Source organism: Muntiacus reevesi, chromosome 7 (genome assembly GCF_963930625.1).
Source record: "Muntiacus reevesi chromosome 7, mMunRee1.1, whole genome shotgun sequence".
Classification (NCBI taxonomy): Eukaryota; Metazoa; Chordata; class Mammalia; order Artiodactyla; family Cervidae; genus Muntiacus; species Muntiacus reevesi.
Window position 1 is genome coordinate 72300575 of NC_089255.1, and position 15115 is coordinate 72315689.

General features: G+C 38.7%; 1 protein-coding gene across 1 annotated transcript in view; it reads right to left on the reverse strand.

Moving 5' to 3' along the window:
* KCNH5 (potassium voltage-gated channel subfamily H member 5) overlaps window positions 1–15115 on the reverse strand; it is a 361713-nt gene that overhangs the window by 266966 nt on the left and 79632 nt on the right. Inside the window, exon 7 of the mRNA XM_065941253.1 lies at window positions 5808–6234. Coding sequence (XP_065797325.1) covers window positions 5808–6234 — 427 coding nt within the window. The remainder of the gene's footprint in view (window positions 1–5807; window positions 6235–15115) is intronic.

Below are 15115 nucleotides of genomic sequence, written 5' to 3' on the forward strand. Positions count from 1 at the left end.
AGACAGGCCGTTAGAGAAAGAAGAAGGTTCAGAAAGGTTCTAGGAACTGGAATTGCTGCCATTTAAATTTTTAAACTTTGCTGGAAGGCAGAAAAGTTTCAGGTGGCTTTCTCCAGGAAAAAAGAATCTATCATTTACAAGTAGTGATAACTGTCTCAACAGAAAATAGGCAGTTGTTATCTCCATCAACCTTCTGAAAAGCATCTTTGTCAGTTATTGAGTTATAATGTTACAAGTGGTGCTTCTCAAGCAGCCAGCGCAGGTTGACTGGAATCCTAGCACAGCTGAAAGCACAAACCTGTTTTTTATCTCCTTCTTCCCTTCCTCCCCTTGTCCATCACACACACACACACACACACACACACACACACACACACATGCACACAATCTCTGGATAAGTCTGAGGCTGATAACACTTCTTAGGTTCTAAAAATACTTACTAGGTTTGTTTTCCTCTGTTTTCCTTGGTGCTGTCACAGGAAAATAATTATATTGGAAAAAAATTATACTAAGAACACAAACAGCTGCAACAGCCAAATTTGGATTTGGCTGATATTTTGTACACGTGTGTCTAATAAGATTTGGAATTGTGGGAAGTTACTGTAACACTTCATGGCGCTTAACAGTTTTCAATCATTTTCTTGGGTTATTTCAAAGGAAGCATGCCATGAAATTACCAAGGACCCAAGGACTAAGAAGGAAATTAAAAGGCATCTCCTTGGAACACTCTGGCTACAGAAGATGGATTTTTTTCAGAGGCACAAAAAGAAAACCAAACTCAAAAGATATCAGAAATTGGTTTATTCAGGTTTAAAAGGAGATGTAGCAGAAACTCAAGAAGGAAAAGAATCCACTTTTTGCCCAGATCTTCATCTTGAAATTAAGACAGGAACTGAAGAGAAGACAGGAGAAAGAAATGTTGACACAGCAATATAATTGGCTATACATGAATTAGGGAAGAAGGAGGCCAACAGTGAACTAAATGAAGTTTTGAAAACTCAACTGAATCTTTGTGAAAATTTCTAGAGGTGCTAGTTTCAGAAGGTAGTTGGTAGAAAACAAAAACTACGGTGGGAGAAACAGTTCTTGGTGATTCTACTGCCTCACCTCTCAGAACTTACTATCAGGCCACATGAGAAACTTAAGGCTGGGACAACCCATGGACAGATGAGCCTGGCAGGCTACAGTCCATGAGGACATGAAAGAGTCGGACAGGACTTAACTAAACAACAAGAGCAGCAATCCAGCTGAAGTAGCTGCCGCCCCACCACGGGCCCACAATGCAGGTGAACTCAGCAGGCTTTCACAAAGGAGTCACGGCTAAAATTCAGTGCGCATTCTTCTGGCATGTGGGTTCATCAGCAATTCAAATAGGGTGGATTCAAGGACTGGAGATTTTCATTATGATCATCAGGGACATCTTCAACTTCATTCATCATGCAACAAATTTTGATTCGGCACAGCATTAAGAACTGTTTAAAAGTTGGGTATGTAGAGAATATACGATGTTGAAGCTGAAGCTCCAATACTTTGGCCAACTGATGTGAAGAGCTGACTCATTTGAAAAGACCCTGATGCTGGGAAAGATTGAGGACAGGAGGAGAAGGGGACCACGGAGGATGAGATGGTTGGATGGCATCACCAACTCGATGGACATGAGTTTGGGTAAACTCTGGGAGTTGGTGATGGACAGGGAGGCCTGGCGTGCTGCGGTTCATGGGGTCACAGAGTCAGACATGACTGAGTGAGTGAAGTGAACTGATATAGAGACCAAAAAAAAAAAAAAAAAAGGCCATACTGTCATGGAGTTTACATTTTGAAGAAAAAGAAAACAGAGTAAACATGGTTTCAGGCCTTGTAGATACAATAAAGAATAGATTAAAGGGAAGAGAATAAGAGTGATTGGCATGGCAGTGGGTAGCATTGAGAAGAATTTCTGGAGAGGTGGTTTGAATGGCGACCTGCCTGAATTGGGGCATAAGTCAGGGGAGGGGGTTATAAGCAGTAGGGGAAGCAGTACAAGGAGCCTGAGACAGTACTATTTTTTGATGTGTACAGCAATATGGTTGGCATGGTTTGAGTAGGACAAGCAAGAGTGGGAATGGTAAAAAGTGAGGTGAGAGAAGCAGGTGAGGGCCAGACCATTAAAGCTTTGATTGAAGGGGTGGGGGATCAGGATTTTATTTTACATGCAATGTAAAACACTGGAAGACTCTGAACACAGGAACAATATGTTCTTACTTTCTGAGTTGAGATTATGAATCAAGGGTAAAAATAGGAGCAACATATAGGAGATTATTAGTTGATCTTGGATGGTAAGCTACAGAAGTGGGGAGAAATAATCAAATATACTTTGATGGTAAAGTCAACAAGACTTGTTATGAATAGATGTAATACATAAGAAAAACAGGAATCTAAGATGATTCCCAGGTTTGGGGTCTGAGAAACAAAGTGAATAATGGTGTCCTTTAGCTGTATATAGATTTTATTTTTCTGTTATTGTCTTGTTGAAAAATTAAACTATGCTAATATGTCCACTCTGAAAAATAGTTTGACAAGTTATTTTTTAAAAACAGAACACTACTTGTCCAAGAAATCTCTTTTCTGGATTTTTACCCCAGAGAACTGAAGAGCTATGTCCAAACAAAAAACTATACACAAACAAGGTATGCTATTCTCCACAATTGCTTCAGAACTAAACTTTGAAAATGTTCTTTTTCACAAAAGCCCTTTAGCAATGAATTTAGTGAATTTGTTTATTATAATAACCAAAAACTGGAAATTATCAAAATGCCCTTCGATGGATGAATGATTAACCAGCAGTATATCCAAACCATGAAATACTGCTCAGGAATAAGAAGGAACAAACTATTAATACATTCAACCACTTAGATGGATTTCGATAGACTTATGCTGAGTGGAAAAGACCAATTTCAGAAAACCACATTTTGCATGATTCCACTTGTGTAACATTTTCAAAATCACAAAATTATATAGATAAAGAACAGATCAGTAGTTGCCAGGGTTAGGGAGGTTTGGGGGAAGGGGTGAGTGTGACATGAAGATCTTTGAGGTAACAGAAAAATTTTGTGTTTTGATGTCAGTGGTGGTTACAGGAATCCACAAATGTGATAATACAACACAGAGCTATTCACACACTGTATCACAGCCAATGTGGATGTTGTACTAGAGCCCTATAAGATATAATTATTGCAAGAAACTAAGGAAAGAACACAAAAGTCCTCACTATTCTTTTTTTTTTTTTTTTGGAGTTAAATTTCTTTTTCTTTTTTTTTTCCCATTTATTTTTATAAGTTGGAGGCTAATTACTTTACAATATTGTGGTGGTTTTTGCCATACACTGACATGAATCAGCCCCCCTCCCACCTCCCTCTCCACCCGATCCCTCTGGGTCTTCCCAGTGCACCAGCGCTGAGCACTTGTCTCATGCATCCAGCCTGGGCTGGTGATCTGTTTCACCCTTGATAATATATATGTTTCGATGCTATTCTCTCAAAACATCCCATCCTCGCCTTCTCCCACAGAGTCCCAAAGTCTGTTCTGTACATCTATGTCTCTTTTTCTGTTTTGCATGTAGGGTTATCATTACCATCTTTCTAAAGTCCATATATATGCGTTAGTATATTGTACTGGTCTTTATCTTTCTGGATTACTTCACTCTGTACAATGGGCTCCAGTTTCATCCATCTTATTAGAACTGATTCAAATGAATTCTTTCTAATGGCTGAGTAATATTCCATGGTGTATATGTACCACAGTTTTCTTATCCATTCATCTGCTGATGGGCACCTAGGTTGCTTCCATGTCCTGGCTATTATAAACAGTGCTGCGATGAACATTGAGGTGCACGTGTCTCTTTCAGATCTGGTTTCCTCAGTGTGTATGCCCAGAAGGGGTAGGGAGGTGGGAAGGAGGCTCTAACAGAAACAAACACAACATTGTAAAGAAATTTAACTCCAACAACAAAAGAAAACTGGAGTTAAATTTCTTTACAATTTTGTGTTTGCTTCTGTTATACAAAAAGAACCAGCCCTATGTATACACACATCCCTTCCCTCTAGAGCCTCCTTCCCACCTCCCGTCCCCCACATTCCATTCCTCTAGGTTATCACAGAGTACCAAACCGAGCTCCCTGATCTATACACCAGGTTCCTACCATCTACCTACGTAACACACACAGTGTATAAATGTCACTTCTACTCTCCCAATTTGTCTTATCCTCCCCTTCCACTAGACTATCTTTGCAAATTCCAGTGAATCTATAATTACTTCAAAAGGAATTTTTTTTTCTACTTAACCATGCTCAAGTATAAGGTAAAAAGCATTATATAAATATTAAAAAGTAGTATAATAATAAATACTAAATCTGACAAAATGTTGTCTACTGAATTTATAAAGCACCTCTTCTGCCAGTACATCTTATCACTTTCGGTATGTAGGCAGCAGTTCAATTAAGAGATCATCAAGATCTCTTGTGAGAACATTTTCCTCTTAAAAGCCTGTGGAGCAAACATCCCTTGGAATTGACACTCTACCTCTCGTACTTTTAAGCAGCAAAGAGAACCTGTGTGTTCTTGTTTCTGTACCCAATTAAAAGACTATGGAAAACAAAACACTGCTAGCATCAGTGTCCAGTAACTTGCAGACATTCTGAACTCTGCAAATTACCTTGTTTAGACCCAATATACTGACCTTTTACAAGTCAACTGACATTCCTAGACTCTAACATTTTCCCCATTCAGTTCAGTTCAGTTCAGTCGCTCAGTCGTGTCCAACTCTTTGAGACCCCATGAACCGCAGCACGCCGGGCCTCCCTGTTCATCACCCATTAATGTCAAAATATAAAATTGTATAACATGGAATCTCAAAAAGGATGGCTTAGACCAAAAACAATTAACATGACCCAGAGGCTACATAGTAACACTAATCATAACTTCAGTCCTGAGGTTACTCCAGGGCTCAGAACTAGGCTTGGATAAATCATCCAAGTCAATGTGACACATGGTGTACATGGTGGTGAAGTCCCCCTCAAAATCTCCTTTTTCAACAGCTTCTTTTGTATATATTTCCTTAACATTCTGATCTCCTGTATTGTCCAATCTCAGTCTGATGGTGGTGATAGAATACCTGGTCCTTCACTCCTGTAGAGAAGCATCCTACTCCCAAGAACATCATCAAGTCACTTAGTACTCAGGTCTGCATGCCTCATCCTAGACACATTCATCATTGCTGAATGCACTGACAATTACTAATCCTTTCATTCTCTCATATTGGCATATATTCCACCTAGAATTCTGTAATGAAGACTAGATTTATAAACACTTTTATTAGTCTAAACTGTACAAACCTACATAAGAATATTAACTAAAACATTATCTAAATAGGCTATCTCACATCACATCCTGTCTACTTTTCAGAATTTAAAGCACTGCCAACAAAACCTATGGAATATGCCAGACACTGTCTTTCTTGATGTTGCTCTTCCTTTAGAAATAGCTATGCTGGGTACAATGCTATAAACAGAATTAAATCAAAGAGATACCATTCTCATTTTTTTTATCACTCTATTCATACTGTTTTTCAGGTGCTAATACATCCTAAAGAGTAAAATATATATCAGTTTGCATTTCTCTTTTCTAAGGCTGAATAAAAATTAAAGCAAGGTAAATGAAATGAATTGAATATCCTTCCGAAGACAAAGTAGTTTCATTTTACTTCTATCCAAGATTGGAGCTGGAGAGCTGCCAACAATAATATAAAAAAAAAAAAACAGAAAAGATACTTACAGCCAACCATCATCATGGCCACTGAAAACATCTTCTCCACGTCTGTGGTAGGAGCTATGTTCCCAAATCCTATGGTTGTAAGGCTTGTCATGGTAAAGTAGAGAGAGGATACATACAGGGAATCCTTGCTGGGTCCTCCTTCCCACATCCCTGCACTGGTGTTGTACCGATATGGAGTCCCAATGCTCAAGGCCAGCTGGTAGAGCCAACTGTCTATTTGGATGGTGTTCGTGACTTCGTCGATGACCTCGTAGTCCCCAATGCTGTACCATATGCAGGCCAGCCAGTGAGCAACCAGTCCGAACACACAAACCAGGAGCACAAGGACGGCGGCTCCATACTCCAGGTAGTGGTCCAGTTTCCTGGCAACACGGCCCAGTCTCAAGAGACGCACCACTTTTAAAGAACTGAAGAGACTGCTGATTCCCTGAATCAGAGAAAAGAAATGATACAACGCTTTCAGAAAAGCAAAGGCTGGTGAAAACAAAACAACGGCTCACCTTAATGAACTCAAGCACCATTTATATACTAAGAACATACACATACATAATACAGTTCTGACTTTAAGCCAACAAAAAAGTTTAAATGATAAAGAAAGTTTTTACGTGCAGATTCCTTCCCACCAGGAAATAAGATACTTGTGAATTATTAGATTTACAAAAAAGTTTCATTAGGTAAGACCCAGTTTATTTTCATAACGGGAGTATAAATAGCACAGAGAAAAACCAAAGAAGAAAATAGCTCAGATGCAATACACAGAGTATAGAAATAGGGTGATAAATTCAGACCTTTCATTTCTTCTCCTTGTAAAATGTTTCCTCTACTCTAAAAGATTTTATTATATTTCTTACTTTATAAATGCTACAAACAGTAAAACTTCTGAAAAATGGAATCCTAGTTTTACTGTCAAGCAAACAGGAAGTATTTCTGCATAGATTAGGAGAATGAGCAAATGTCACTGCTGCTTCCACCACCTCCTGCCAGTTATGAAAATCACTAAATTTGCAGAGCTGTGAAAAAGTGAAGAGTTGAACCTACAATGGGATACCTATGAAATCCTATCATCCTCTGGCAAAAATCATAGAAAAGAATACTATAAGGGAATAGCAGCAAGAAGATTCATATTTTGTTGAGAAGCTCAAAATACCAAATAGAGAATTATCCAAATGGAAACACAGCATAGACTTTATTCAACACACCATAGACTTTATTCAGTCCCTGAAGTTCCCAAAGTTACTTCTTTTGCAAAGCATGCAATAAGCCACTCAGAAAGGTTAACATCACTCCTGAAGCAGAAGAGGAAGGCAAAACAGTGACCCAGGACCCTCTCATCTGATCATCACCTCAGTTCTCACAGAGTCCATGACTTCCTTACTGCTAATTCTGTCTCCCAGAGGGGAGACAAGGAATCTAACATAACCTGAAAGTGAAGTAAAAGCATCAGCTGTTCAGTTGTGTCCAACTCTGTGACCCCATGGACTGTCCCACCAGGCTCCTCTGTCCCTGGAATTCTCCAGGCAAGAACACTGGAATGGGTAGCCATTCCCTTCTCCAGAGGATCTTCCCAACCCAGGGATCAAACCCAGGTCTTCTAAATTCCAGGTAGATTCTTTACCTAATCTGAGCTTAATTCTGACCAGTATAGAAGAACTTGGTAAAGTAGAACAGATGAAGTATTAATAAGACTCTAATTATGGCACTGTATAGTTACAGTGAAAAAGGTTAAGAATGCATTTTATTATACTCTATATGATGGTATATGTTTGAAATTTTGCAAAAGAAAAATGTGAAATAGAGTGTAAACAAAGAGAAGTACAAACAAGAGACCTAGTGGAAGCAAAAGAGGAACAGGAGCATCCTGTCTCAGTTTTCTGTCTCAAGCTCAATATCCTTAGGCCTGGCTCTATTTAGATTCCTACTCTCAAAGGCTGTGGCATATACACAGTCTTAAATCAATTCTTATTTCACTTGAATACTTGGGGGAGGGGAGATATTGAACTTCAAACCGTTTGAAAGGATAGCATTAATAAAATTCAGGCAATGAATGGCATCATTCAGTGATACGAGATGTTGAGAGGTAAGAAGATTCAAGAGAGTCTGGAAGCTCTCAAAACAAAGGAACTATGTCATCATGAACAAGAAGACCAAAATAAGTATTTATCAAGCATTTCTATATGTCAGGCTCTGAGTTGGGCCCTGGGGACATTAACACAAACGTGCCTTGCTTCTGCTCTAAAGAAACCTATAGTCAAAATGCATGAACTCAAACAGGGTTAAATTAAAAAATAAATACAGTGCTGTAGATGTTTTCTTCCACTTGGCTCCAATTTTTTAAAGAACCGTGGTACTTCTATTTAAATACTACAGAGAAAATTTATTTCTACTATAATTTTTTTTTCTAAAAACAAAGGGAAAAGACACAGAAACTTTATCCCCTAATCAAACTAAAAAATAGTCACAACCTTCAGCTAGACTGTTAAGAATCAGGACCTACTAGAATTAGGGCCAAATGAGGGAAGAACACACTCTCTTGACCTCTGATGTAGGCAGATCTCTACAAGAGGAGGTGATCCACCCTGAGGACCACCTGCTCTAGACTCCAAACAATCAAAAGGCACCATTTTCTGTAGACATGTTCAATATCATTTCAATATTACAAAATACTTGGTAAGAATTGTAAAGGGTTCCTACTAGATCTTAGTCAGCTCCCCACTGACATCTCTTGAAAATCATTTCCTGGGGCTAGCCTTATCCCTGCTTCTATTATGCATTAGGATTCTCAATACAATTACCCTCAACCTCTCCTGGTTGATTTACTGCCTACCCAAGTTTCAACTGACTTCAATACATGAAGGATTCACAGCACAAAACAACTCTTTCCCTAAGTTCCCGATACAGACGCCAAATGCCTGCTGCACATTTCCATTTAGGTATTCCATAGGTGTTCAACAGGTAAACGTCCCAAAGGGAATCTCATTTTTCCTGAATCAGTTCTTCATCTGCTTCTCTTGTGAACATCACTCTGAACCCCATCCCCTTTCCTGCCACACTCAGACAGTTATCAAGTTTTGAGGATCTCAGCATTCAAACTTCTCAAAATATATCTCAATAAATCTCTCAAAAAATGTCCCTTCTTTCCCATTCCCAAGGTCATGTCTTGGTTATGGCTTCATAGTGTTCCTCCCTGTGTGACAGAAAAAGGCTCTCTGTCAGTAACCCCATCTCCATTCTCACTGCTTTTACTTATCTGATCACCCTGGAGAGGCTAGCCTGGTATTGTTTTATATTTTATTTTGTTTATTTATATTTTATTTTGTTTATTTATATTTTATTTTGTTTATTTATATTTTATTTTACTTTATTTATAAAATATTTTATATTTTATATTATATTTTATATTGTTATATATTTTATATAAATATGTAAATATATATATTTTTTATATATGTATGTGTGTGTGTGTGTGTGTGTGTGTGTGTGTGTGTGTGTGTGTGTGTGTATAAAATCATGTCCCTCTCTGACCTAAAATCTTTGGTGTTAGCTCATTACATAAAGGATTAAGAGTTTACTCCTTACTCCTTACTGTGACATGAGAAGTTCTTCAGGACCTTGCATCTGTCTATCTGGTCAGCGTCTCCTCCAGCAATTCCTCCCCATGCTATCTCGGCTCACGCCATGCTCAGCTCCCAGAGTGCCCGTGCTGTTTCATGCCACACTATAAGTTGCTCCCTCTGCTTAAAGCACCCTTCCCTCCCACTCTTGGTAGCCAGGGCCTTACTTAAGAGTTTATGACAAAGACTCTCTCCTCCATATGCATTTCTCTGACATCTTCCTCCCCAACCTATCATCTACATGGTCATACCCACTGTGAAAGTCAGGTATTCTTCCTTTGTGTTATTATATACTCTTTGCTCATCTATATTACAATAATTATCACAATAGTACTTTATTACAAGGCTCCGTTTGTGTGACAACATGCCAGGAAATGCTAAATCACTTGAAGAACATACCTAGTATCAATTACAAAGCTTGTTGTTGATGTTATTCAGCTGCTCAGTCATGTCCGACTATTTGTGACCCCATGGACTACAGCACACCAGGCTTCCCTGCCCTTCACCATCTTCTGGAGTTTGCTCAAACTAATGTCCATTGAGTTGTTGATGCCCTCCAGCCATCTCAACCTCCGTTGTCCCCTTTTACTTCCTGCCCTCAATCTTTCCCAGCATCAGGGTCTTTTCCAGTGAGTCAGCTCTTCACATCAGGTGGCCAAAGTATTGGAACTTCAGCTTCAGCATCAGTCCTTCCAATGAATATTCAGGACTAATTTCCTTTATGATTGACTGGTTTGATCTCCTTGCAGTCCAAGGAATTCTCAAGACCCTTCTCTAACACCACAGTTCAAAAGCGTCAGTTCTTAGGTACTCAGGCTTCATTATGGTCCAACTCTTACATCTGTACATGCCAACAGGAAAAACCACATCTTTGACTGTATGGACCTTGGTCAGCAAAGTAATGGCTCTGCTTTTTAATACACCATCTAGGTTTTTCATAGCTTTTCTTCCAAGGAGCAAGCATCTTCTAATTTCATGGCTGTAGTCACCGTCCACAGTGATTTTGGAGTCCAAGAAAATAAAGTCTTTTAGTGTTTCCATTGTTTCCCCATCTATATTGCATGAAGTGATGGGACCGGATGCCATGATCTTTTTTGAATGTTGAGTTTTAAGCCAGCTTTTTCGTTCTCCTCTTTCACTTTCAAGAGGCTCTTTAGTTCCTTTTCACTTTCTGCCCTAAGAGTGGTATCATCTGCATATCTGAGGTTACTGATACTTCTCCTGGAAATCTTGATCCCAGCTTGTGATTCAGTCAGCCTGACATTTCACATGATGTACTCTGCATATAAGTAAAATAAGCAGGAAGACAATCTACAGCCTTGAAACACTCCTTTCCCAATTTTGAACCAGTCTGTTGTTCCATGTCCAGTTCTAAGTTTTGCTTTTTGACCTGCATACAGGTTTCTCAGGAGGCAGGTAAGGTGGTCAGTTTGCACACTTTATTCCCATTTTTAAGAATATTCCACAGTTTGCCATGATCCACACAGTCAAAGCCTTTAGCATAGTCAATGAGGCAGAAGTAGATGTTTTTCTGGAATCTCTTGCTTTTCTATGATCCAACGGATTTTGGCAATTTGGTCTCTGGTTCCTCTGCCTTTTTTAAATTAAACCCAGCTTGTACATCTGGAAGTTGTTGGTTCTTGTACTGTTGAAGCCTAGCTTGGAGGATTTTGAGCATGACCTTGCTAGCATGTGAAATGAGTGCAATTGTGCAGTAGTTTGAACACTCTTTTGCATGGCATTTCTTTGGTTTTGGACTGAAAACTGACCTTTTCCAGTCCTGTGGCCACTGCTGAATTTTCCAAATTTGTTAACATATTGTATTCCAAAGCTTGACTTACAGTAATATATTAAGCAATCAATATATCCAGTAATGTATGAAAAACTTTTTTACAACACAAGTATTTGTGAGTATAATGAATTGAACGTGTCATGTGGCAGGGAGGTGGCATAGTTAACAATCTTATATGATAGGTATCACTACTAAAACATAGCCTAGAAAAATTAAGTACAACAATTTGGCTAAGTTTATGCAGCTAGTAAGAGGAGGAGCCAGGATTCAAATATAGACAGTCTTATCCACACTCCTTGCTCCTAACCACTTCACTATCTGACCTCATTCTAAACCTCACTATATCTAGAGCATAATATATTGTTTAACTAATCATATTAGTACCCACAGTACTGGCTTAAACACAAGCATCCTCTAGAAGACTGAATCAAGAAGATTAAATAGTTTGCTTCCCTCTTATTCCCACCCAGGCACAGCAGTGACCCCCTTACGGGTCTGTGAAGGCCCTAGAGCCCTGGAGAATCTACAGTTCTCTAACATGGACCAACTCACTTCATCCTCACAATATCAGGACTCCATCTCCACTGTTCATAGGAGGACACTGAAGCTCAGACAGGTTAAACATGTCAAAAGTCACACAGCTAGCAAGGAATGGAAGCATCACTCAGACCTAGTCCTTCAGATTCTACATGCATTTCCCACAATAGCCAACAGCAGCAGTCTTCCTGTCCTCAACCACAATAATCATTGCAATAATAATCTTCCTAGAAGAGAATATCAAGTGTATCCTCCAGGGTTTCATCATAGACACTAAACACAATCTCTTCTACTGGCCTTCAAGGTCTACAAGCCCATCTCTAATCTGCTGGGTCATTTCCAACCATGACTTTGATGAACAATGATGTTCCAGTCAAACCAAACTTTTTGCTCTCAAAAACAACCCCAAAATTTCACCTTTTAATTTGTCCACAGTTGCCCTTTCATCTACTTATGAAACCAGAAACTGTTATTCAAAATAAGTAATATAGAAAAAAGGAAGTTTGCTTTATTTGGAAAGTTTTTTTTTTCCCAACTATATCATTCTCCATTGTTTTGTATCCAAAAAAATTTACTGAAATCACTATAATCAAAATTCAAAGTTAAATGACTTTCTTTTAAAACTTGACAAAATACTTAAAACTTGAAACAATCCAAATGTCCATCTCTGGTAGAATTGATTTTAAAAATCATTGCATGTTCACTTGACAAAATACTATCCAAAAATAAACATGAACAAACTAGAATTATATGAAATAACAAGAATAAATCTAAAAAGTGTCATATTGAACAAGAGTATATACTGCATAATTCCATTTATAAAAGTTTAAAAACAAATGGAACTACTCTTAGGGATAAGAAGTCATTAGAAGTCAAAGTGACTTTCTTTCTTTGGGGAGGGATTGTGACTATGTAAAGCCTGAATGGGCTCTGTCAATATTCTGTTTCCTAATATGGCATTACTAGGAATTACTAGGTGTGTGTGCTTTGTGAAAGCCCCTCAAACTCTACTTATGATTGTAAGATTGATGGAATTATTAATGTATAGTATATTTAAATAGCAAGAAAAAAGTGTTAAGAAAAATCCATTAGTCACTGTTGTGTTGTTAAGGTTAACATTTCACCACAGTACATAATCTGGATTAATGATTTCTTCTGCACCATATGATTTGGAGAGAGGGGAAGAGGAGCCATATTCAACTCAATCCAAAATAAGATTTTACTTATTTTATAACTCACCCTCATAAACTTTAGATTGGGTCTCAAATTATACTTAATCCCCTGTTGGGAATTTTAATTTAACCCATGTGGTAATACTGGATACTTTGATTGTCCAAAATAAAAATTACTTCCTTCTGTACTACCACCTATTTTTAACAAGCTCTTGATTCTGTACTTTCCACCAGTTTTGTCTGCTCATGCATTTTCTGCTTAATTTCACTGCATGCTTTCTAATTTTTTCTGTGCCTTCATCTGTACTCCAGAGGCATTCTGCCTCTATCCCAACCTCTGAGCTCTTAGCTCACAAATCCCTGGGGTTTCACTGGTGGAAGAGAATATCAAACACATCAAATGCATAATAGAACACAGCAGGGCTAATGGAGAACTTTCAGTCATCTGCCTTCTTTTCTAGCCAATTTCCCTACTTGACAAGCCCCTTAAGCCATGAGAGCACAAAGAACAATATCCTGGAGATATCTCAGTGTTATTTACTCTTCAAGGTATTTTTGTGGATTCCCACATTAAAAGTACATGGGGTGTCATCAGCATAAAAATAATGTCTTGCAATGATAAATCCATTTAAAATACAAATCAATTTTCTCATCCGAGCCAAGGATAATAGATAACTCAGCTAGTATTCTTTCCTACCTTCTTCCCCCATTGCTTTATAAACAGAAAAGGAGTGATCAAAGAACTTGTCCAAGGACATATGACAATTAAGTGGGGGTGAGAGAACAGGAATACAGACTTATAATATTCAGTTGCTCAGTTTTCCACCAAATCTAACATTCTCTCACATAGGATGTGTAGTAGATTGTTTAAAAAAAAAAGTAGCTGCAGTCATTTCCTTCCCTGTATCTATACCCTTTCGCCACATTACTTTGCAACCTCTCCCAACAAAAGATAGACTCTATTTCCACATCTTGACTTGAGTCTAGACTGGCTTTATGATTTACTTTGGCCAATAGAATGTAGTGTAAGTGACATTTGTGCCAGTCCCAAGCCTAGACCTCAAGAAGCATAACCTCTAATCATGGTCTTAGAACCTATGGTCATTCTAAGTTGTCATATGAAGAATGGCAACTAGGTTTGAGGAGGATGAGAGGTCATTAAGAACAGACCTCTGAGTTATCCACATGAGCCATCCCAGATCAGCTAGTAACCAGCCATCCCAGCAATCTACCATGGATGCATGGATGAACGTAGTTGAAATAAAGCCAAACCTAGCCAAAGCCAGCAGAATCACTCAGAACACAGACAAATGAGTTAAATAAATGGTGATAGAATTATCCATAAAGTTTTGGAGTAGTTCGTCATGCAGGGAAAAAAAGCTAACTGATACAAATGTGAGGAAAGCATATGTATTTGTGAGCACATTATTTCATACTTATTTGACATAAAGTGGAAACAAAATAAATACATACTTAGCATCTGGTCCCATCACTTCATGGCAAATAGATGGGGAAACAGTGGGAACAGTGACAGATTTTATTTGGGGGGGGGGCTCCAAAATCACTGCAGATGGTGACTGGAGCCATGAAATTAAAAGACACTTGCCCCTTGGAAGAAAAGTTATGACCAACCTAGACAGCATATTAAAAAGCAGAGACATTACTTTGCCAACAAAGGTCCATCTAGTCAAAGCTATGGTTTTTCCAGTAGTTATGTATGGATATGAGAGTTGGACCATAAAGAAAGTTGAGTGATGAAGAATTGATGCTTTTGAACTGTTATGTTGGAGAAGACTCTTGAGAGTCCCTTGGACTGCAAGGAAATCCAACCAGTCCATCCTAAAGGAAATCAGTCCTGAATATTCATTGGAAGGACTGATGCTGAAGCTGAAACTCCAGTACTTTGGCCACCCAATGCGAAGAGCTAACTCATTGGGAAAGATCCTGATGCTGGGAAAGACTGAAGGTGGGAGGAGAAGGGGATGATAGAGGATAAGATGGTTGGATGGCATCACCAACTCAATGGACGTGAGGTTGAGTAAAGTCCAGGAGTTGGTGACGGACAGGGAGGCCTGGCGTGCTGCAGTCCATGCAGTTGCAGAGTCAGACACGACTGAGTGACTGAACTGATAAAGAAGTCTCCTTTTAACAAGACAGTCTCCCAAATAGGTAAGAATAAAATAAACTTTAATATAC